The sequence below is a fragment of the Caretta caretta genome, chromosome 8 (genome assembly GCF_965140235.1).
Source record: "Caretta caretta isolate rCarCar2 chromosome 8, rCarCar1.hap1, whole genome shotgun sequence".
In the NCBI taxonomy this organism is placed as follows: domain Eukaryota; kingdom Metazoa; phylum Chordata; order Testudines; family Cheloniidae; genus Caretta; species Caretta caretta.
The window spans coordinates 56,159,050-56,183,340 of NC_134213.1; the positions used below are offsets into that span (position 1 = coordinate 56,159,050).

At 40.2% G+C, this 24,291-nt stretch overlaps 1 protein-coding gene across 4 annotated transcripts in view; it reads left to right on the top strand.

Moving 5' to 3' along the window:
• The window catches only part of C8H1orf21 (chromosome 8 C1orf21 homolog), a 201,628-nt gene extending 178,294 nt beyond the window's left edge, over positions 1-23,334 (top strand). For all 4 annotated transcript variants that reach the window (XM_048861556.2, XM_048861553.2, XM_075131533.1 and 1 more), the window contains 3 exons: positions 2,565-2,641; positions 11,332-11,392; positions 22,576-23,334. In XM_048861556.2, the coding sequence (XP_048717513.1) occupies positions 2,565-2,641; positions 11,332-11,392; positions 22,576-22,614 (177 nt within the window). In that variant the 3' untranslated portion in view covers positions 22,615-23,334. The remainder of the gene's footprint in view (positions 1-2,564; positions 2,642-11,331; positions 11,393-22,575) is intronic.
• Positions 23,335-24,291: the final 957 nt, after the last annotated feature.

Consider the following 24,291-nt stretch of genomic DNA (forward strand, 5'->3'; position numbering starts at 1 on the left):
ACACCGTACCCTGGCCAGTCATGAAACTGATTTTCAAAGCTTCTCTGATGTGCTGCACTCTTCTAATAGCCCTGTTGTCTGGCTGTGCGAAACTGGACACAAGGCGAGTTGCCTCAACCTCCCAACCTGCCATAAATGTCTCCCCCTTACTCTTACAGATATTATGGAGCACACAACAAGCAGCAATTACAATTGGAATATTGGTTGTGCTGAGATCTAACTGAGTCAGTAAACTGCGCCAGCGCACTTTCAAATATCCAAACGCACATTCTACCACCATTCTGCACTTGCTCAGACTATAGTTGAACTGCTCCTTACTACTGTCTAGGGTGCCTGTGTACGGCTTCATGAGCCACGGCATTAAGGGGTAGGCTGGGTCCCCAAGGATAACTATAGGCATTTCAACATCCCCAACAGTAATTTTCTGGTCTGGGAAGTAAGTTCTTTCCTGCAGCTGGTCAAACAAACCAGAGTTCCTGAAGATGCGAGCATCATGCACCTTTCCTGGCCATCCCACGTTGATGTCAGTGAAACGTCCCTTGTGATCCACCAGTGCTTGCAGCACCGTGGAAAAGTACCCCTTGCGGTTTATGTACTGGCTGCCCCGGTGTTCCGGGGCCAAGATAGGGGTATGCGTTCCGTCTATCGCCCCGCTGCAGTTAGGGAACCTCAGCGCATTAAAGCCATCCACAATGGTCTGCACATTTCCCAAAGTCACTACCCTTGATAGCAGCTGGTCAATGATTGTGTTGGCTACTTGCAGCACAGCAGCCCCCACAGTAGATTTGTCCACTCCAAATTGATTCTCGACTGACCGGTAGCTGTCGGGCATTGCAAGCTTCCACAGGGCTATGGCCACTCGCTTCTCAGCTGTGAGGGCTGCTCTCATTTTGACGTCTTTGCGCTTCAGGGCAGGGGACAGCAAGTCACAAAGTTCCATGAAAGTGGCCCTACGCATAAGAAAGTTTTGCAGCCACTGGGAATCATCCCGTACCTGCAACACTATGCGGTCCAACCAGTCTGTGCTTGTTTGCCGGGCCCAGAATCAGCGTTCCACAGCATGAACCTGGCCCAACAACACCACGATCTCCCAATTGCCACATGCTAGGAATGTCTGCGTTCATGTCCTCATCATTATCGTAATTGCGCTGTCAACACTTCCTTGCCCTGTTTTGCAGGTACTGCACATACTGCTGGATAATGCGGGAGGTATTTACAGTGGTCAAAACTGCAGTGGAGATCTGATCGGGCTCCATGGCTATGGCGCCTGCACGGGTAATCCTGGAAAAAGGGCGCGAAATGTAGGAGAGCAGAGTGGCAGCAGAAGAGATGCTGTTCAGTTCACGGTAGCCAAAAAAAGGCTGTAAATGGTTGCCTTCTGTAGCTTTCACGGAGGTGGGAGCCCAGGACAGACAACATGGAGAAGCTCAGAAGTGTGGCAATAGTGGGAGAGCAGAGTTGGCGGCGGAAGCTGTGCTGCTTGGTTCACGATGGCTGAGCAGAGTTGGCAGCAGAAGCATTCGATGAGGAAGAGAAAGAGTAGATAGTAGAGATTACAAAGGAAGATGAGAGGAAATGAGAGGTGGATTCATAGTAGCAGGAGAGCAGCGGTGCACCGTCTGCTGAAAGCAGTGTGCTGTCTGCATGCCAAAAAGGCGCGAAACGATTGTCTGCCATAGCTTTCACGAAGGAAGGAGTGACTGACGACACACACCCAGAAACACCCGCAAGAATGTTTTTGCCCCATCATGCACTGGGAGCTTAACCCAGAATTCCAATGGGTGGCGGGGACTGCAGGAACTGTGGGATAGCTACCCACAGTGCACCGCTCCGACAGTCAATGCTAGCCTTGGTACTGTGGACGCACTCAGCCGAATTCACGCACTTTAGTGGACCGAATGTATAAAATAGCTTCCGAAAATTTGATTAGAATAATTTCGAAATAATTTCATACTGTAGACATACCCTTAGAGTGATCTTAGCACTTTCAACAAGGTGCTGAATTGACAGCCTGGGAGACGGAAGTCTTTAACTCCAGCCCTGTTTTGAGAGAGCTAACTCTACAGGTAAAAAAGCTTAGTTCAGTCTCTGCGACCATTCAGTATTTTGCCTCACCACCTCATTAAAGTTGCCAATTAGTGCTACTTTTCATGTAATCACCTGTCTACGAGTAACTAGACTCAGATTTTGCACAGGCCACTAGACAGTCATCTGATAGTAACAACTTTGATCACTACTAGTCTGTGTTAGATTTGAACCAGTGACCTGGAGGCCCAAGGTTCTGTGTCCTATTATAAATCCTCTGAGCCTTCAGGTCCCTGTTTGTCATTTTTAACAAGAGTATCTGTAGGCTGCTAGCTGTACTATTACAGAACTGTTCTAGATTTCCTTAAATATTTTATTTGGTTTCCTTATGGTTAATGTTTTATTTATAATACCTGTATTTTTACAAATCCATTTGCAGAAGCTGGTTTCTCTGTACTGGAGAGTAACATTCTGATGATAAATATAGAGAAAGTATGTTTAATAAATGCTGATTATATTTGTGTGTTTGTGTGTTTCAGGAAAAAAGTGCCAGTTCAAATGTAAGACTTAAATCTAACAAAGAGGTCCCAGGATTAGTACATCAACCCAGAGCAAAGTAAGTTACACTCCATAATTTTAATAGAAATGAATGCTTATTGAATTAAAACAATACCCCCCAAATACCCAAACTTTGCCCAAGTAAAGGCTGCATTGGGAGCTCCCTAACAACCGAAGGGTCACACCTAGCTTAAGTAAAACAGAGAAGAATGCAACCATCCTCACATTTTTGTTACGGATGGGCGGCCTATTGAGAACTGCTCAGATCAAGCTGGGGCATTGCATGCCACGATATTTAGTCTCCGTGCATGGCAGTATTAATGATGGAAGTACCTTTGAGACATGCTGTACAATTCCATAGGTATTAGATGAATCAGAGGCTGAACTTTAGCCACCCTTGCAATACCTTTTTCTTGGCTTGATTTTCAAAGATGCAAAACTTTTTTTTCTTGTTGAATAGATTTACCCTGCCACAGCTTACCAGGGTACATAACTACATTATATTTCTCATATGATACATTTGTTTATACACATAAATAAATACACACACCCTAACTAGATGTTATTTACAAAGATTCTGTCCAGTGTTTTGGCTTACTTTGGTAGATAAACAGCATAACAAATTTGGGAATTAAACTACTTCCATTTAAAATGATGATGGTGTTTGTTATATGCTGACAATGTGCTATGTGGCCGTCAGTTTATACAACCCTTAGATTAAAGTTTTCATGCTATTTCCTTTTGAAATCAGTCAGCATTAAACACAGCACTGCCATGCCATATTTACCTCTTGTGACCGTACTAGTGCCAGTATTAATTACTTGTTTCATATCTCAGTCACCATTACATTTTAATCACCAACTGAATTGAAAATAAGAGCTTTTATGGTAGCATAGATTTGGTACTTCACAGTGAAAAGATAAAGCAGTGTTGTTGCATTCAAAGCAGTAAAGGAGACACTGTTCTTTACTAGAGCTAAGAGCCCTACAGGCACAGTATAAACTTAAACTTGCTGCATACAAAGTACATTGTGCAAATTATCACATCATATACCTTTCAAGAGAGTCCTTGAAATATAGGACAGCTTTTTTTTTTTTTAGTCTAGAAAACAGATATAAATGCAAAGAAATTCATTTGGGTGAGAGGGACAACTTGTACCCTTCAACAAGGCAGTACTGCAGAATTTTACTTCACTCAAAGCAGGCTCGTGGATGTAAAGACACGCTTGGGTACAGGAGCACAATGTAGCTCTTCCTCTCTGGCTGCCACTGCTAGCTGGTGGCTATCAGATGGGGTTAAAGGAAAAAAATTACTTTAGTCAGCCATCTGTTCAGCTGCATCTGAGGCAGGAAGAGATTACAGATTTATTTTCTGTGTAATTTGGTTGATCCTTTTTGTTTTCAAGGAGGAGTTTAAAAAGTTCCTACAGAAACCAGACTTACCAAAAGAAGTGTAACTAGATAAGATAATAAACAAGTTCTGTTGTCTTTCTACAAAAATAAATATACTGTTATCTCTTATAACATTAGGCTGTTCTGTAAAACCTGCACTATTTATCCAACATGACCAGATCTTGCCAACACTTACCCACTGACTGGCTTTACTTACAGAATTATTTCCACTGAATTTATGTATACATTTACACAGACATCTTTTCAGGTCTGGGTACCAACATATTAGCTGATCACTTGTTAAATATCAGTTTTTTGTTTTTGTTTTTTTAAATTTATAGATTTAGAAGCAGAAGTAAAACCTTAAAATATCCAATTTTTGATTACAATCGGGTGTTTGTGTATTGGATGGAGAGGGCTGTTCCACTTGAATATTCAAAAATAGTTAAATACTTTTTGTAAAATGTTTGTTTTTAAAAAAAGCCCAACTTGGACCAAATGTTATAAATTGAAACATAAATTGAAGATTTTTTAAAATTATTTGTTGAATTAAATGTACAAGTACAATCTTGGAGATTCCTGCTACATCTAGCAGAACTTGGATTTTACAAGTTAAAGCCCAGATCTTGCGAAGACTTGCTCAGACATTTATCTTCTACATGTGTGATTAATCCCATCAAGTAACTGGAACTTCTCATGTGCATAAATCTCAGGATGGGGACCTTAGGAAGTATAATGAAAGAAATAATCTATTTTGTACTATTGTATCTAGCCATGGAATCCAGATTTTTGTAAAACATTATTTCTCCCTCTATCAACTCATTCCTAACTGGTGGCACACTATGGAATTTATAAAATGCATTCACATCAGGATAGTTTCAGATTTCCCTTGCTGTCTAACACATAAAATATCACAAGAAAAAAGATTATCCAGACATTTCCTTTTGTCAAAAGGATTTTCTTGAAGAGGTATACCCAAGAGTACCATCTTAGATCCTTGGGTAGTTTTCATTCTCTTCCAGTAGTTCATTCATTCTTTGCTATATATATTCCCAGTATTATTGTAATTTTACACCATTCCAGAGAGTATCTATTATGTCAGCATTTTCTGTATTGCATCTCCAACACGAGGGCAATTTTACTGCCAAGTTATGCACTTCTGAAGATAATGGTTTATTACAGTGACAGTTCATACAGACTTTTAATGATAGAAGTATTCTAATAAACTATTTTGAATGATCTTTTTACCCACATAGCAGTAGATAATTTTTTTCCTGTAATTAAATAGTCGTCCTGAAAATTACATCTTTGGTAGGCCCTGAAAGTCTCTTCTTATTGTGTTGGAAGCTGGCACTCTGAGAGTTGTGGAGGCAGACGTGAATTTCAAATGCTCTTTCCTCCTAAGAAAATGTAGTATAACTAGGCTGTCGTGGGTGTTTGCTCATTCTGGTTGTCTCTATCATACTTTGCACGTCAGTTGGGTTATCTGCTGGAGCTAAATTGCTACGTTATCTTATAAATGATGTATCAGAGTTATGTTTCTGTCCACACCAACACACTGTGTGTGCTGTACCTCAAATAGAGAAATTAGTTTGTGACCTATATATGCCCTTACTGAAAACTGGTTGGCAAAGTAGTAAGCCTAATAGTTATAGAAAGCAGATTTGAAGTAATGACATGAACAAACTGTTTTCTTTGGTTTTAAAACTTCGATTATATTCACTTTTTTAAATCCACTCTTTAAAATTCATTCTTGATTAAGTTTCAGAGTAACAGCCGTGTTAGTCTGTATTCGCAAAAAGAAAAGGAGTACTTGTGGCACCTTAGAGACTAACCAATTTATTTGAGCATGAGCTTTTGTGAGCTACAGCTCACTTCATCGGATGCATACCGTGGAAACTGCAGCAGACTTTATATACACACAGAGAATATGAAACAATACCTCCTCCCACCCCACTGTCCTGCTGGTAGTAGCTTATCTAAAGTGATCATCAAGTTGGGCCATTTCCAGCACAAATCCAGGTTTTCTCACCCTCCACCCCCCCACACACACAAATTCACTCTCCTGCTGGTAATAGCCCATCCAAAGTGACAACTCTCTACACAATGTGCATGATAATCAAGTTGGGCCATTTCCTGCACAAATCCAGGTTCTCTCACTCCCTCACCCCCCTCCAAAAAACACACACACAAACTCACTATCCTGCTGGTAATAGCTCATCCAAAGTGACCACTCTCCCTACAATGTGCATGATAATCAACGTGGGCCATTTCCAGCACAAATTCAGGTTTTCTCACCCCCCCACCCCCATACACACACAAACTCACTCTCCTGCAGGAGATAATGTGCATGATAATCAAGGCCCACCTTGATTATCATGCACATTGTAGGGAGAGTGGTCACTTTGGATGAGCTATTACCAGCAGGATAGTGAGTTTGTGTGTGTTTTTTGGAGGGGGGTGAGGGGGTGAGAGAACCTGGATTTGTGCAGGAAATGGCCCAACTTGATTATCATGCACATTGTGTAGAGAGTTGTCACTTTGGATGGGCTATTACCAGCAGGAGAGTGAATTTGTGTGTGGGGGGGGGTGGAGGGTGAGAAAACCTGGATTTGTGCTGGAAATGGCCCAACTTGATGATCACTTTAGATAAGCTACTACCAGCAGGACAGTGGGGTGGGAGGAGGTATTGTTTCATATTCTCTGTGTGTATATAAAGTCTGCTGCAGTTTCCACGGTATGCATCCGATGAAGTGAGCTGTAGCTCACAAAAGCTCATGCTCAAATAAATTGGTTAGTCTCTAAGGTGCCACAAGTACTCCTTTTCTTTTTATTCTTGATTAATAAATTGACTTAGATTGTAATTTAACTTCCAGCTTTCCCTCTAAGAACTTCCCTTTCAAACGTATTTTTCATTCAAGGTCCCAGCATGAGCAGAGCACTGTATATGCTCATCCTGATAGCAGATACGGCATACACGCATGGCTTTGTTAGACCATGTCATTGGGATTTGAGTGGGATATTAACTTGTTACAGCTCAAAGGATCATACTGAAAAAGTCAAACCTCGGGACAATCTGGGAGTTGAATTTAACAAGCCGAATCAGCTTTTCATATTATTTAAATAGTGGCATTATCAAACTCCAGTTTCTCTTTAACTGTCTGATACCGTCGTTAAGATCTGCACCCCTTTTCCATTTCTCACTCTTCCTTTATGCTTTGTTCAATACCTGGCATTCCTGCCCTATGCTAATGTGCCAGACACCCCACCAGACCTTCTTTTCATTCAAATCCCACCTGAAAACTCACTTTCCTGTGAGCGCTACAAATAGGCTACCCACATCACTAAAAATGCTCTCATCACCCAATACTTTGTTGTTAAAAGAACAGGAGTACTTGTGGCACCTTAGAGACTAACAAATTTATTAGAGCATAAGCTTTCATGATCCACTTCAAGAAGAAAGATATATACATACAGATAAGTTGGAAGTTGCCACACAAACTGTGAGAGGCTAATTAGTTAAGATGAGCTATAATCAGCAGGAGAAAAAAAACTTTTGTAGTGATAGTCAAGATGGCCCTTCTATGCATCTGATGAAGTGGGCTGTAGCCCACAAAAGCTTATGCTCTAATAAATTTGTTCGTCTCTAACGTGCCCCAAGTATTCCTGTTCTTTTTGCAGATACAGACTAACACGGCTTCTACTCTGAAACCTGCCATTTAGACAGTTGACAAGAAGGTGTGAGGATACTTAACTTTAGGGAAATAGATTCAATATGTGTAATGACCCAGCCACTCCCAGTCTATATTCAAACCCAAGTTAATGGTATCTAGTTTGCATATTAATTCAAGCTCAGCAGTTTCTCATTGGAGTCTGTTTTTGAAGCTTTTCTTTTGCAAAATTGCCACCCTTAAGTCTTTTACTGAGTGGCCAAAGAGATTGAAGTGTTCTCCTACCGGTTTTTGAATGTTATGATTCCTGTTGTCAGATTTGTGTCCATTTATTCTTTTGCGTAAAGACTGTACGGTTTGGCCAATGTACATAGCAGAGGGGCATTTCTGGCACATGATGACGTATATCACATTGGTAGATGTGCAGGTGAATGAGGCCCTGATGGCGTGGCTAATGTGATTAGGTCCTATGATGGTGTCACTTGAATAACTATGTGGACAGAGCTGGCATCGGGCTTTGTTGCAAGGATAGGTTCTTGGGTTAGTGTGTTTGTTGTGTGGTTGCTGGAGAGTATTTGCTTCATGTTGGGGGGCTGTCTGTAAGCAAGGACTGGTCTGTCTCCCAAGATCTGTGAGAGTGAGGGATCATTTTTCAGGATAGGTTTTAAATCTTTGATGATGCACTGGAGAGGATTTAGTTGGGGGCTGAAGGTGACAGCTAGTGGTGTTCTGTTATTTTCTTTGTTGGGCCTGTCCTGTAGTAGGTGACTTCTGGGTACTCTTCTGGCTCTGTCAATCTGTTTTTTCACTTCAGCAGGTGGGTATTGTAGTTTTAAGAGTGCTTGATAGAGATCTTGTAGGTGTTTGTCTCTGTCTGAGGGATTGGAGCAAATGCAGTTGTATCTTAGAGCTTGACTGTAGACAATAGATCATGTGGCGTGTCCTGGATGGAAGCTGGAGGCATGTAGGTAAGTATAGCAGTCAGTAGGTTTCTGGTGTAGGATGGTGTTTATGTGATCATCGCTTATTAGTACAGTAGTGTCCAGGAAATGGACCGCTTTTGTGGATTGGTCTAGGCCGAGGTTGATGGTGGGATGGAAATTGTTGAAATCATGGTGCAATTCCTCAACGGCTTCTTTTCCATGGGTCCAGATGATGAAAATGTCATCAAAGTAGCGCAAGTAGAGTAAGGGCGTTAGGGGACGAGAGCTAAGGAAGCATTGTTCTAAGTCAGCCATAAAAATGTTGGCATACTGTGGAGCCATGCGGGTACCTATAGCAGTGCTGCTGGTTTGAAGGTATACATTGTCCCCAAATGTGAAATAGTTATGGGTGAGGACAAAGTCACAAAGTTCAGCCACCAGGTTTGCCGTGACATTATCGGGGATACTGTTCCTGATGGCTTGTACTCCATCTTTCTGTGGAATATTGGTGTAGAGGGCTTCTACATCCATAGCGGCCAGGATGGTGTTTTCCGATGGATTGTAGTTTCCTCAGGAAGTCAGTGGTGTCTCGAAGATAACTGGGAGTGCTGGTAGCGTAGGGCCTGAGGAGAGAGTCCACAGCCAGACAATCCTGCTGTCAGGGTGCCAATCCCTGAGATGATGGGGCGTCCAGGATTCCCAGGTTTACGGATCTTGGGAAGCAGATAGAATACCCCTGGTCGGGGTTCTAGGGGTTCTAGGTTCATGTGTCTGCACAGATCTGTTCCTGTGCTTTTTCAGGGAGTTTCTTGAGCAGATGGTGCAGTTTCTTTTGGTAATCCTCAGTGGGATCAGAGGATAATGGCCAGTAGAATGTGGAGTTAGAGAGCTGCCTAGCAGCCTCTTGTTCATATTCCAACTTATTCATGATGACGACAGCACCTCCTTTGTCAGCCTTTTTTATTATGATATCAAAGTTTTTCCTGAAGCTGTTGATGGCGTTGTGTTTAGCATGGCTGAAGTTATGGGCAAGTGATGCTAGTTTTCCACAATTTCAGCCCGTGCACATCGACGGAAGCAATCTATGGAGAAGTCCAGTCTGTTTCGACCTTCAGGAGGAGTCCACGCAGAATCCTTCTTTTTGTAGTGGTGGTAGGAAGGATTCTATGGGTTAGTATGTTGTTCAGAGGTGTGTTGGAAATATTCTTTGAGTCAGAGACGTCGAAAGTAGGATTCTAGGTCACCACAGAACTGTATCATGTTTGTGGGCCTGGAGGGACAAAAGGAGAGGCCCCAAGATAGGACAGACTCTTCTGCCGGGCTAAGAATATAGCTGGAAGGATTAACAATATTGTTGGGTGGGTTAAGGGAACTACTGTTGTGGCTCCTTGTGGAATGTAGCAGTTTAGATAGTTTAGTGTCCTTTTTCTTTTGTAGAAAAGCAAAGTTTGTGTTGTAAATGGCTTGTCTAGTTTTTGTAAAAACTATCCATGAGGAAGTTTGTGTGGAAGGTTGGTTTTTTATGAGAGTATCCAGTTTTGAGAGCTCATTCTTAATCTTTCCCTGTTTGCTGTATAGGATGTTGATCAGGTGGTTTTGCAGTTTCTTTGAGAGTGTGTGGCACAATCTCTCAGCATAGTCTGTGTGATATGTAGATTGTAATGGATTTTTTACCTTTAGTCCTGTTGATATGATGTCCATCTGTTTGCTTTTGGAAAGGAAGATGATGTTTCTCTGAATCTGTACAAGTTTTTTCATGAAGTTTATGGATTGTTGTTGTTTTTAAAAGACCTTCTAAGCACCATCCTCTGAATGTCCCTGTCCTTTTTTTGTGTCTGACCTTTCTGTATTTTTAGATTGTAAGCTCCCCTTGGGGCAAGACCTGTCTGTTGTCTTTTGTGTCTTGTTCCATACAAGCACGCTGTCAGCGCTTTACAGATAACTAATAATAGTATTTTCCAATGCTGCACACTAATGCAAAACACAGTTTCACTAAAATGTGAGCCTCCTGGTGCTGCAGAGTTAATGGAAGTAAATGATCTGAGTGTCAGAGCAGTGAAACCCCCGTCTCGGGATAAAAAAAAAAAAAGAGTTGTGCAACAGATTCCTGACTATTTAACATGGAGCTTGACTGTGGTAAGACTGTGCTCTACAAAAGGACCTTTCAGGGTAAGGTTATAAAATGGGCTTTAGTTTCACATTGTAGGCCTCTGATTAGTGTGATGATGCACTCTGCAATCTTAGAAATCTTCAGTTTCAACACAGAGGGGTCTGTCAATACTTGGCTAGCTCAGCCTCCGCCTCTGGAGTATGTAGCTGAATATTAAGTTCCTGCAGTCTGTCTAACAAAAAGAAAAGATGCTGAAGGAGTTCATTCTCCTCTTGATATGCACACAATTCCTAATAGCATTCCTGGGAATAACAGGCATACATTGAGCCAAATCCTCCACTCCTTGGATAGGCAAAACTTGCTATCAGTTAATGGGAGTTTCATCTGATCTAAAGAACTCTCACTCAGTACTCTCACTGGGCCCTTAGACAGCTTCTGACAGAATCATATACAGCTTTGGAGTAGGGAGGTTTCCAGTGTTATATATGATATTTGATGTTACTGTCATTTTTGGCATAAGCAGCAAGTGCATCTCTTTCCAAGTGGTAATCCTGAGTCTGAGATTGGATCTCTAAATAATTTTGGAATACTGTATTAATTTGAAAATAGATAAATCTGTGCCTACATAGACACTCTTCCCTCATGTCTTTCAGCATGCACATCTCTGAAAGCCAACAGGAATTCTTCAGAATGCTAGATGAGAAAATTGAAAAGGTAAGAATCAAATAAATAAATGTTTTTGTGTGATAACTACAGAGTACAATATATGACTGACATACGGGCATCCTAGCCACATAGAAGGAGGAAATCAGCCACAGTATATTTAATATTCCATGCTTTACCAGTCCTAGATGATACATCAGTTTCAACTTAAAGCAGCCACTTGTTGGCATAAACCAGTATTGGGGGTTAGTTGTCTCAATGACGCTTTTGTGTGCAGGAGAGATGAGAAAGTGGCAGGGCAAGAGGTTACAGAGTGAGAACAGCGTGGGAAGGAAACCTAATTTTGGAAAGGTATCCAAACCCATCATGAATGGCAAATTAAAGTTAGCCCAAGCATTAAGGGAGGGCTTGGATCAATTAATAAACAGAATTGCAAAGCAGGTTTTTAAACCTCCTATGATTTTTATACCCTCTGGTATTGAAGTTTTGTTTCATCTTTTTTTGCAGGGGGGGATTTGAAATTTAATCCTACTGTCAGAATTATCAACCATCATTTACAGATTTTTCTTGAAATAATGCTGATAGTCTCAGTTTATTTATTGACGGGCCTTTTCAAATTAACCAGCCTTGCAAAAAGCCATGAATACAGACTGCAGATATGAGCATCTCTGCAACAGACCTGCACTGAATAGAGATAACAATACTAGAGATTTTTCAGAGCAGTGTAGGAGATTTAGGCACATTAATCCTCCTAGCCTGTTTTGCAAATCTCAAAGAATATTTTTATAGCAACTTTCATTTGAGAATCTCAGAGCACTTTACACACCTTTATTAACGAAACCTCACCGCATCCCTGTAATGTATTACTACTAGTAGGAAACTGAGGCATTAGAAGCTAAATGACTTATCCAGGACACTCAGCAGGTCAGTGACAAGTTTAGGAGCCAGAAGTCCTCTCTCCCTTTCCCCTGCTATAATCACTAGCTGATACTCTCTCATGAATGCGCATTTTAGGCTTAATTTGGGGTGAGGTGTATCATATAATATAATCTTTCTACTTTCAGAAGCCCGCTGAAACAGAATTAAGTATACTTAAAAATTGTGGTGATGTGTTAGAGAATGGGAGGGTACTGAATACAGCTCTCCAGACACCAGTTTTTGCTCTGCAACTTTTCATATATGGAAAACAGATTCTGTGAGTTTTTTACAAGAACTGGCATATTGGTTGATTGTGAGCTTCTGCCATTTCTGCCAGTGATCACAGTACTTTTGAAAACTGGCTACATGCCTAACTAAGCAAATCACATATTTGTCTCAGGCAACTAATGTGTTCTTTATTCCATGAAAAATCACATTTTATTTTGGTGAAAGGGAAAATTTAGAGGAACTGCAACTATTTCACTCTATGAGACACCAACAAATAGACCAGGGGTAGGCAACCAATGGCACGTGTGCCAAACGCAGCACATGAGCTGATTTTCAGTGGCACTCACACTGCCCGGGTCCTGGTCACCGGTCCCCAGGGCTCTGCATTTTAATTTAATCTTAAATGAAGCGTCTTAAACATTTTAAAAACCTTATTTACTTTACATACAACAATAGTTTAGTTATATACTATAGACTTATAGAAAGAGACCTTCTAAAAATGTTAAAATGTATTACTGGCACGTGAAACCTTAAATTAGAGTAAATAAATGAAGACTCGGCACACCACTTCTGAAAGGTTGCTGATCCCTGAAATAGACATTATTGTGTATTAAAGAGCCTTTTTTAAATTCTTAGAGCTGAATTGTTAATTTGGAAGGGGAAAAAAAGGTTTGGCCTTGAGAGAAGCAACATAAGGTACTTTCAGCTGAGTAGAATTAACTCTGTGCTCCCTTTACGCCAAATGATTCCACTGTGACAATTCTACACTTTTTTTTTTTTAATTTAGTTGGAGGATTATTTCCTTAAATGCAATAGTCCAGCCTGAAGTCTGGCTCTTTAATCTTCTGATTTGGAAAGATGACAGGTAAAGCGTTACACCAGAAAAGGTGCAATTTTTGTGACTGGACTATTTGACAGAAGAGTTCTCTGAACAAAGTAGTGTTTATAGGTTCATTATAAGTGCTTTATCATCTCAGTACTCTACTGTTTCCTGAATATTTAATCAAACAAGGAGCATGGTTTTATTTTAATCTGTGACATACCCCATCAAGGATTGAAAAATAAACTGTCCTGTTCATCCACATTGCAGCTGCTTCTAGCCCTGATAAGCATGTTGACCTAATAAATATTTAAACACGTATTGCTTGTAGTTTATGATCCTTCATAATATTAAAATTTGGCAGTTAAACAGTAGATACACCTTTTAAAATGTCCTTTACTACAGTATCTTCCCTACAGAGTGAACTCATTCCAATGAATTTGTCTGTGTGTGGGTTCATGTTGTTCTTCATTTGATGGATTTGTTTCAGGAGAACAATAGACACAATTCACCAGACAAAGAACTTAGAAGGGGGTTGTTGACTCTTTGTTCTCTCTGATGGGCAGAATCATCTTCTCATACCTTTATGGATGTCTCCAGTGCTCCTGATAGTAATTTATTATCCCAAGGGCCAGGAAATCATTTATAGGACAGAAGTTACAATTTTATTTGGTAAAACTGAATAAAGAAGATTCTCTCTTGCTTTTCAAACCAGTGACAACTCAAGAAGACTGGCAGGGATTACTGTACAGCGGAACCCTATATTTGTGTTTTTGAGGAGTTCATTGGTCTGAGGAAATGCTCTTTCAATTTTTACTCTTCTTTAAAAGACCTTTTGTTTTTAGTAAATATTTGTCAGAAATGTAGTTTTCTGAGTATCTGCCAACAATGCAAAATGGATGGGAAAATAAGATGATGGAAAAAAAAGATTGGTTTTGTTATATAGCACTTTCAGTCCATTTTAAAGGAAAATACAGGACAATAATAAAACATGCAATTAAAAGAAACTGAAAAAAATGTTATAAATCTGATTTGAAAAATACTGAGTGAATTACTTGACTATGTTTGAAGTGGACCAGCATGCCACGAAATTGAACTGGGAGGAGGCACTGGGATTGGCCCATAGGAGGGTTATGGTGGGCTATAATAATGGGGGTTGGCTCCCAATCATAGGAATCCCCAAACGCCCCCACCCTTTCACTCCTTCACTGAACACCTCTTTTTAAGTCCTTTTCCAAGCCATTTATCTGTCACTGTAAACCTTTTCTAGCCTGCTCTGTGCAAAAGGGAGGGCTAAGGCACAGGGCTGCCCCTTTTAAACCTCTCATTCCCAGGGGATGAGTCAGCGACCACGCTGACCGTTTTGCAGTAGCTGACTCCACCCCCACCCCCCTTTTGCAGTAGCTGACTCCACCCCCGCTTAAAGGTGCAGGGCAGTCAGTCTTGTTACAAAATGCAGTGAAAGTTCCATCTCCACTACAAAACTAAGTCATGATGTAACTGCATCCCCAGAAACCCTTGTATTTGTAGTGGAGACAGGGATGGAGATTGGAATTATCTAAGACTGCTAATCGAACCTATAAAGTGAATAATTTTAAATAAGATAATACCTCTGAACTTAAATGTAAACCCCTAAGGCTGTTGGTCAGCTAATGCAGTTGAGTAAATAACCCAGATGTTATAATGTGAACACTATGAAGAATGGAGGAAGTTAAACATGTATTTTAAACTGCGTGGGGAGAAGAAAGAAGATGACAACTGAATGAGTAGGAAGACTGGTTAAAACAGTAATGCTGCAATCCAAACATGAAATTACAAGAGCAAGGACTGATGTTTTAACAGCTGAAAGTATGAAATATTTGTCAATCCCTGAGGTCAAACAAATGGCAGTGAGAGATAACTTAGAGAACCAGTATAAGATGGAATGTGGGAAGAGTCAATGTCAAAAAACCAATACCCAAGATCCTGGGGGAACACTAGGACAATAGAGCTATACTTGGTACTGGGACAGTAGAGCTGAATTAACTTCCACAAAATGTGACCCAAAGGTAGAGCACAGACTGTCATTCCCAACAACAAAAGTGTCTGTTGGAGCTCAGTGTAAAATATATATCTATATAATTTAAAAAAAACCCACCATTGTGAGGCATCCAGATGGAGACATCTGTTATTTCTCTGAGTATCTGTCCTTGGTAGAAAAGACTGAAGAGGAATCATAGAAATGGATATCAGTGTAGTTATGATGATGAAAACCATCTGACTCAGAACACCCGAGGAGTAAGTAAATATTAAATGAAGAAAGCAAAGGACCCAGTACTGAATTCTGAGTTATATCAACACATTTAGAGCATACCATCAAAAGCCTGAGCCATTTGTTGTGGCTGCATCCTGGGTCTCACTAGGTTCAATGGGAGTTTTGCCAGTAACTTCAGTGGCACCAGAATTTGGTCCTTGATTCAGAAAAAAATGAAAGGTATACAGTGGAAATCAAACAAGCATTAAGCCATGTGGAAACTTCAGGATGATCAGCACTGAAATAGTGTTGAATGATCCATAGTACTGGAAACAGTTTAACTGACAACAGATCATTAAGCAATTCTAGTGGTGCTTTTTTAGTAGAGCAGCAGAATGAAAAAAATCCCTCAGCTCATGCAGTTGAAGTTAATTTTAACTATTTAGTAAACAGAGTTCAGGGGATTCCATGACAATGGTTTCCCCTGCTGTGAGCATAGAAATCTAGAGAAAGCAATAGTGCCATGGGACTTGCTCAGCCCTGTGGTACTGCTGGTTGGACCACCGTAGAGCAGGTACACCAGATAGTGGCTTCAGTTCCTGCTTGATGCAAATACTAGATACATAAAGTAGCCAGTGAGGAAGAACAGTAAGGGGAATAGGGAGTCGGCAGATGCAGAAAAGCAAGGCCTGAGAGAAGGTTGGGTCAGAAATACTCCTACTGGCTGCTAGTAGCTGCAGTCCCTGTCTCATGAAATTTTCATGCTGGCATGGAACTACTGTGAATGTAGTCACAGGCTTTAAATATGACACACACATACAAGGAGTTCAAAAACAAAGGGAAGAAGTGAGAGAGAATGAGAGGCAGATAGTTAACAATAGCTTAATCCAGTGACAGCACTTGTTAAAAGTGCTCACCAAAGCATGCCTGAAATCACATAAAAACTTCCCATTGGAGAGTGAAGAATTTATAATAGCATCAGTTAAGCCTGAGGAAAGAACCCCTGGAGTAAATTAGAGGGAATTGGGTCAGAGGGACAAGTAATTAGCTTGACCTTAGAAATCAAGGCATAAATATTATCTTCAGAAACCCAAGATAGGGAAAGCAACAAAAGAGAAGAGAATAAAAAGAAGAGCAATACTCAGAGTCATTATAGACAGATGATGGTTTTCTGAAGCTGATTAATTTTGTTAGAGAGAGAATACAGCAGAATCAACCAGAGCAATTTTAAACATATGCCTGAAGAGGAGTTGGGGGTGAAATTTAAATGATCTCAAAATTGTCACAGAAATGGGCATTGGCTGCAACATTGTGTTATTGTTGAGATGTTAAATGGCCATTTTTTAAATGGCACCCACTGTAAAACCTCCAAGGAAAATAGAGATATATTCTTGTAGGAGGCAGAGACTCCCTGTACAAACACACAGTTTTGATGCAGAATAATTTTGATGCAATATCCTCAGGTGTCACTCAGTATAATGAAGCAGGTACCTCAGCTCATGCTGTTCTGAGATGAATCAGGGTTGTAAAAATGCATGTGATGGAGCAATGCAAGGAGCAAAATTATATTTGAATTAACAAAGAATTGCTGTGAAGCACAACATGGTAATCAAGATCACTCAGAGCTGGTGATGAAGAAAAAAATTTTCATATTCTGCTTAAAAAATATTCCAATCTGTGCTCCCCCATAATCCAGCATATAACTGAACAGGAAAGAGAAACCCAAAATTTACTTGGGTCCTGCTCCTACAAAGGTTTTAGGACACATGTTTATCTTTACTGAGTAATCCCTTTAGCGCCAGTAGGACTAGTCACAGTACAAAGTTAACCATGTGCCATAAGTCTTTACAGGCTCGGGGCTTTAGATTGCAAATTTTTTGGAACAGGGACTATCTTCTTATTATGGATGTGCATGTGCTTCTAGTACAATGGGGCCTTGATCCCTATCTGGGGTTCATAGGTGCTACCACAGTGCAATTATTATATAATCATAATGATGATTTAAAAAAGGATCGGAAGTGGAATATATTCAGAATTGCCCTAATTAAAGTGTTTGGTGGTAAAAGACAAATCCTGACAAATGGCCATCATTACTATTTTAACCAGATTCTGAAAAATGATTGCTTTACCCTAGCATCACAAGTATGAAGCATAGAAATTAAAATGAGAAACCAAATTATCTTCATTATAGTCAATATTTTATTTATAAATTATTATTGTTTCTATCTCAATCTGTAGGCACATTTAACATCCTCCTAGAGCAAAAACATCAATGCTATGAGATATAATTACATACCTAACAACTAATGTCTGGTCTGTGCTGGGGATTTTTTTCACCAATTGTAGTTTCATCAATATAAAACCTTAGTGCAGACTAGGGCAAATCACTTCTTATACCAGTGTGAGATACCTACACTACACGTTTGTTATATCAGTGTAACTACTCTCATTCAGAAAACTTAGAGTGTAAACAATTTCTAGAGCTGACTTTTTCATTGAAGACCTAACATTTTAGAGAGAAGCAGTAGAGGATTTTACAGTTCCACAATATTTTTAAAGCCTTTGTTCCCTCATTTTGGTATATAACTGATTAAATAATGACACATTTTCTGTTGCCACTTGACTTCGGCCCTGCTCCAAAAGGAGTTAACATCCTGTTGTTGAATCTTTTAATATCTTCTGAACACACACTTTTATTTATACATGTGAATCTTTTGTTCCCTTTCCACTTAAATAAATATTTTATAAGTGACTTTGTTGCTCTTAAGAAATGCCAGATTGACAGCCCTAGACATTGAAGACCTCTCTCCACAAAACACACTTACAAGGCAGACTTCTGCACAGTGCTACAGCAATGTGCTTCACCCCAATCTAGAGGGATCACCTCTGGGATTCGAGGGAAGCTAGGTCTCTCTAAGAATTCAATCTTTGTCTTCTCTGCTGAAGACTGCCCACAATGGAACTGTTCTCAACAGTGTTTTTTGATGTTTATACCTGTGCATTGGGAATTGGATTTAAGACCATCAACTTCCATTGGCATAGGCCACCAAACAGTCATTCTATGGTAATGACTCAGTAGATCTCATTAGTAAAACTGTGGGCATGATACCCAATCGGCAACATAAAGCAGTCTCTTGTACGGTGTGTAAAGCGTGCCTTTAGAAATAAGGAATTTGCTAACTGAAACATATGTGAGTGCAGGAGTTTTAGACTAAAACTCATTAGTAAAGTGGATTGCTCTTAATGCATCCATTGATTTACCTTACAAGAATAAGAAATGAAAAAATTAACTCAGTGTACATTTATTTTGTGCCTCCTCTTAGCAATTTCTTCCCACCCTTTCATGAACACTGTAAACAAAAACAGATTGATGAAAAGAGTTCCCACCGTAAGAACCACTTTAATATTTCCCAGCTTTGGGATCTATTCTGAAAGAGGCCACTGTGTAGAGCCAGCCCTTTTAGTGATAGCAGAAGAAAGGACTGTTTGGTGCAATTCATTTCACCCCATCAGGCCAGCAGTCCTCTTCCTCCTTCCCCTTTATTTGCTTTGGGTTCAAGCTAAAGGATTCTGGTGCCAAACTTTGGAGTGATAGTGGAAGCAGTGTCTCCTTAGATACCCTTTTTTGTTTTTCTGTGTAGAACTCTGTCAGCTGCACAAAAAGCCGTTTAACTGAGAAGGCTTCAGTATTCCTGCCATGAGAATTTATCAGTCTGTCATCTAGAACAACAGAATGAAGTTTTTTTGTGTATAAAGGATATCATAAAACATACAGAATACTTGCAGTTTCAAGATGCAGCAAAAAGGGGGGGAAGGGAACCCAGCTACTAACTTTTTATTATCCCCTGCATGTGAGCTGTTGAAGAGAGCTGCATGCCATCTCTTTTTTCCCCTTACACTCACAGACTTGTATTAAAGTATTTTTGCGGTGCAGGTGATCCTAGAAAAATAAGAACTGAGAGGCCAAAAAAGTGGTGTATACTGGAAATTACCTGGACTATTTTTTCCCTCCTCTTATATTTTTACTTGATTTGATATTCTTTAGTGGGAGCATTTTAAAACTTCTGCTAATTATATTAAACTGGCTATCATAATTATAAGAATGTTACCCCTTTTGACCCAAGCAGTTAGCCAATATTCAGGGTCTTGTGGGTTGTTCCGGTTAGAAAGAGAGATGGATTTCATCCAGCGTATTTACAAATAGTGCACACAAAGTTCTGTTTCCCTGAGTACAGTAGGAATCGAACAGCAGGAGATATTGTGTCAGGAAACTATTCCAAGCCTCCTTTTCTAGCCAATGCTCAGACCAGAAAACTCTGTGTCTCAGTCTATTTGTACACAGCAAATGAAGGTGTGATCGTAGTGTGGGTAGGCAGTGCAGGCTAGTCACCTGAGTACAAGCTTGCTGGAGACCATGGGTATGTAGTCAGGCAGCAAGCCCACCTGTGCTATAATCATACCTTCCTTTGCTGTGTAGATATATCCTTAGCTTTCTCCCAGGGTAACACTGCAGGTGCTTCTCTGGCTGCTCTTGGCTTTCTGTTATCATCTCTGGCTGCTTCTGTGATCTTTCTGTCAGCTTCTCTCACAATCACACACACCCCCATCAAACAATACCCAGCTCTCTGCATTTGCATTCAGACACTAGTGAAATCCCTCTGCCTGTATAGCTCAACTCCTGACCAACCTCGCATGTGGCCTGGCACTTTGGCTGGTGGCTCTTAGTGTTTCATCTATCTTACTCCAAAAGGAGCATAACTGCTTCTTGCATTTGTCCTGAATGAAGGGTGGCTGTCACACACACCAGCTTCAAGGAAGAGTCACCTCTTTCTTTCCCTCACTCCCCCTCGTCCCGGTATATCTGTCGTTTTTCATTTTAAATGTAACAAGTAACTATCTGACTGTGGACTTGATCTTTGCAAAGCACTGAGCACAGTGGGTCCTTTCTAGGCCCATTAGGACTGCTTACACACTTGCAAATGTACTTAAGCACATGCTAAATTTTAACATGAGTAATACCATTGAGTTAAGTGGGACTACTCACTTGCTTAAAGTTAAGCATGTGTGGAAGTGTTTTGCTGCATCTGCAACAGAGTGCTCAGTGCTTTGCAAGGCTGAGCCCTGTGTGGTTTGTACAAGCAAAGAGTCACATTTGAATTGCCTTAAGCCATGTCTATCCTTGGAGCACTCACTATAACGGTGTAGCTCTACCGGTATATTGTATTAGTGAAGCACTCCTCGTGTGGATACATCTTATGCTGGCAAAACCATGCTTTTGCTGGTGTGGCTTATTCCAGCCCCCTCAAGCAAAACAAGTTACCAATACAACTGCGACATCTACACTGCTGCCACCCCCAGCCTAATTGGTCATGGATCTCAACTCTTCACACCCCAACCAACAGAATTCTATAGCAGAGACCTGCCTTAGTCTTAGGTTGTTTCTTCATTAGGGAAAAAAAGTGTGGTGTTAATTCAAGTTGGTGCACTTGAGGTAAAATATTGGCACAGACCAGGCAGTTTTCAGTCTAGTACTGGGTTAAAAACTAGTCTTTAACTGAACCTTCTAACTTGTGTGAAAACTACTAACTGGTTTGTCTTTAGTGGAAACCTTTATTACAAATAATTCAATTTTATCCCACCCTAAAGATATGGGGAGAGGGATGGAGCCTATTACAAACTTAAGTAAATAAAACTGCTATTTGTCTTCAAACTAGACTACCCCCTCTTCTTCTTGAGAGCTGGTGGGTCTGTTCAAGGCCATTCCTCCTCACTGCTCTATTTGAAGTTAAACTGAGAAATGAATCCATATTGCGATTTGAAGCTTTTTAATGTGAAAGCACTGGTGTGATGATGCAGTGCAGTGCTGAGATGGCTGTTCATATTAATTCAAATAGGGCCTTGTTTTCGCTTTGTAACTCAATTAGTATGTTCGGCTGAAGTCTCCTCCTGCTAGTTGCTTTAAGGGATCATGTGTAAAATATCTACATATCACACTTCAGGGAAATGTGGGAAGTATCCCTGGTATTTCAGCCAGCACTTTCACTCCCTCTCTTTCAAGTGCGTTTGTTCCCTATGCAAGCAAATTGGAATCAGAAAGCTGACAGAATGCTTTAAAAGTAGATCAGGCATCTGAGCCGACTGCCACACCAGGCAATAATTACTTTAAAATGGAGTACTTGTGGCACCTTAGTGGTGAGGGTACTGCATTGCATAGACCTTGCACTAAGGGGAATACATTGTGTCTAACCCCTTCATGGTGGCACCGATTGAGTGAGGTTCTTTGCATCCTCAGTGCACCCATGCAGGGCTTGGCACAGTCTGGCCGTTGATGTAGAGTAGTTTTGTGGCATTAGAAGTGTTATAGCATTTATAAATCTTTCTGTATTTATACGGGTGAGATAGAATGGCAGTCTCTACTATGCAGTGCAGTTTGGCCACTTGGAAAGTGTCTGTGTTGCTCAGCAGGCCTTTAGTTACATTGAAGAGTTTAATAAGGATACTAAGCGGAATCCCCTCAAGTATCAGTGATCTTGATGAACAGGGGAACTGTACTACTGGAAGTCTCATATTTCAGATGAGACATAAAATGTAACTCACCTGGTCAGTAAGGATTCTCTGAAACTTTTCACAAGCTTTAGGGTATTAATCTCATTGTCCTGGTTTAATTTCAATATGGATGTATTTTGCTCATATAAAAATCCCTTGTTGCTTTTAATAGATAAAGTATTCCTCTTCATTTTTCTGTTCCCAAAATGGTTGTCTTATTTTGCTTATACTATTATAATGGCTGCTGCCTTGCACTCCATAGGTTGCTGTATTCTAGTGGTGGATCTACATCTCTGCATCTATTTAGATGCATCTATGTGTAAACTATCTTTGTAAATCAGTGAATAGAATCCGCTGCGATATGTGGATGAAAGGTGTGTGTACTTCCCTGTAAACCTCAGTCATCTTATCCAATGTTTCCAATTACTTATTTGCTTTTCATTCTCTCTCTCTTGAATTGTTCATTTGTGTGTGTGTTTCTTTTTAAAGGGTCGTGATTACTGTTCAGAAGAGGAGGATATCACATAGTGCCAATTCTGCCAATCAAAACAGGAATACTACTGTGTAAATAGATTACAACCTGGTCAAAATCTTTTGGAAGTCTTCTAGAGTGAGCAGCACTACATAGCAAAAGAAGATCATTTCCACGTTGTATGCTCCATTCAATTACAGCGTTTTTTAAAACAACAGATAAGGAATATTGCTAAGAATTCGTATGGAACTGTGTTTGTTGCTGCTAGTTAAAACTTGTTGCAACTTTTCACTTATCTGTGTCCAGGTATGCAGGAAATCCTTAAATTTAATCTGAAAGACGCTGTTGATTTTACTAAGGTTGCTGGCCTATTTTCTTTCAGATGAGGTAGTGTTTTACAAAACTTCCATACTGAACATTCAAGCTTCTAAGAAATCCTCAAGCTGTTTGTCAGTCCACAGATGGGCTGGAGTGCTTAGTATTACTGGTGATTTCAGCCTTTGGAGATGGGATGTGTTTTGCCATGACAGGCCTTGTTTCTCTACTGGGAAGAAGTTGAGAAATTATTGTCCGTTAAAAGCATGTTATCACACAAATACTGGAAGTGATGCAGGAGCAGAAATTTGTATTTTAAAGGGGGAAAAGTTTCATTTAATAGGTATCTTAATCAAGGACTAAGCTTACCGTATTGGCTTTTCTGAACACAAATGGAAGTGTGATCACAATCATTTGAATCCTTTTTTTCTAAGAAAATAAACATTTACTGTTTTTATGTATTCTTGTCTTTTAACATTCATACAGTTCCACCCTTTATGAGTCTGGGGGATGTGGGAAGGCAAAGGCAGCCCTCTACAGTTACAACTCCAAGATGCTAACACTTTAAAGCACCTACGTGCCAATTTGGAATGTCTGTTGTGTGTTCTGTAGAGTTTATTTTTCCCTATTATGCAAGGGAGGATATTATCTTCTTACAGACAGATGTAATATTTTTAACAAATATTGTCAAGAGTAAAAATAATCCTAAAGGAGGGAAAAACACGTTTTGTATTTATTCTTTTAAAGTAGTTAGGTAACTGTGCCTGTCTTTATCTTTATATGGCAGTGTGTAACCGCAAAAGATGACCACACCAAGAAGAGATTGTTTTTGTCAATGTGATACCAGGACACAGAGGTTTCTGTATTAAGTTTGTTTCAGTGCTGTTTTGTTAGGTTATATATGTGGAACATACTGTGGATTTTGAGATATAGTCAAGGCAAGATTTTCCAATGACTACTGATTTTAGGTGCTTCCATTTTTGGGTGCCCAATTTGAGGCATCTTAAAGGGCCATTATTTTCAACTATTCATATTTGAAAATCATGTCTAAAGTTATGAACCCTGAGTATTGGGATTTGTGGAGGGTCAATGATTAAAGAGATCTCCAGCAACAGAATGCAGTGATGCTAAGGGTAGAGTTAACAATCAGTATGAAAAGGCTTTGTACTGTTTTGAAATTATGTCATAGTGGAGCAATTGATGCTATACTATTGCTTGAATGGTGTACAACTCGACCCTCAAACTTTTCCCTGCTCTCTCTCCCTCCCTCCCTCTCTCCCCACTTCCTCATTTTTCCCCCAGACTTTTTCCGACTAGAGGGCAGAGATAAAAAGCAATGAGGTAGATTCACCTATTCCACCACATGTGCACTCTTGAATAGTCAACATAGTATATTAATACTTTTTACATTTCATCTT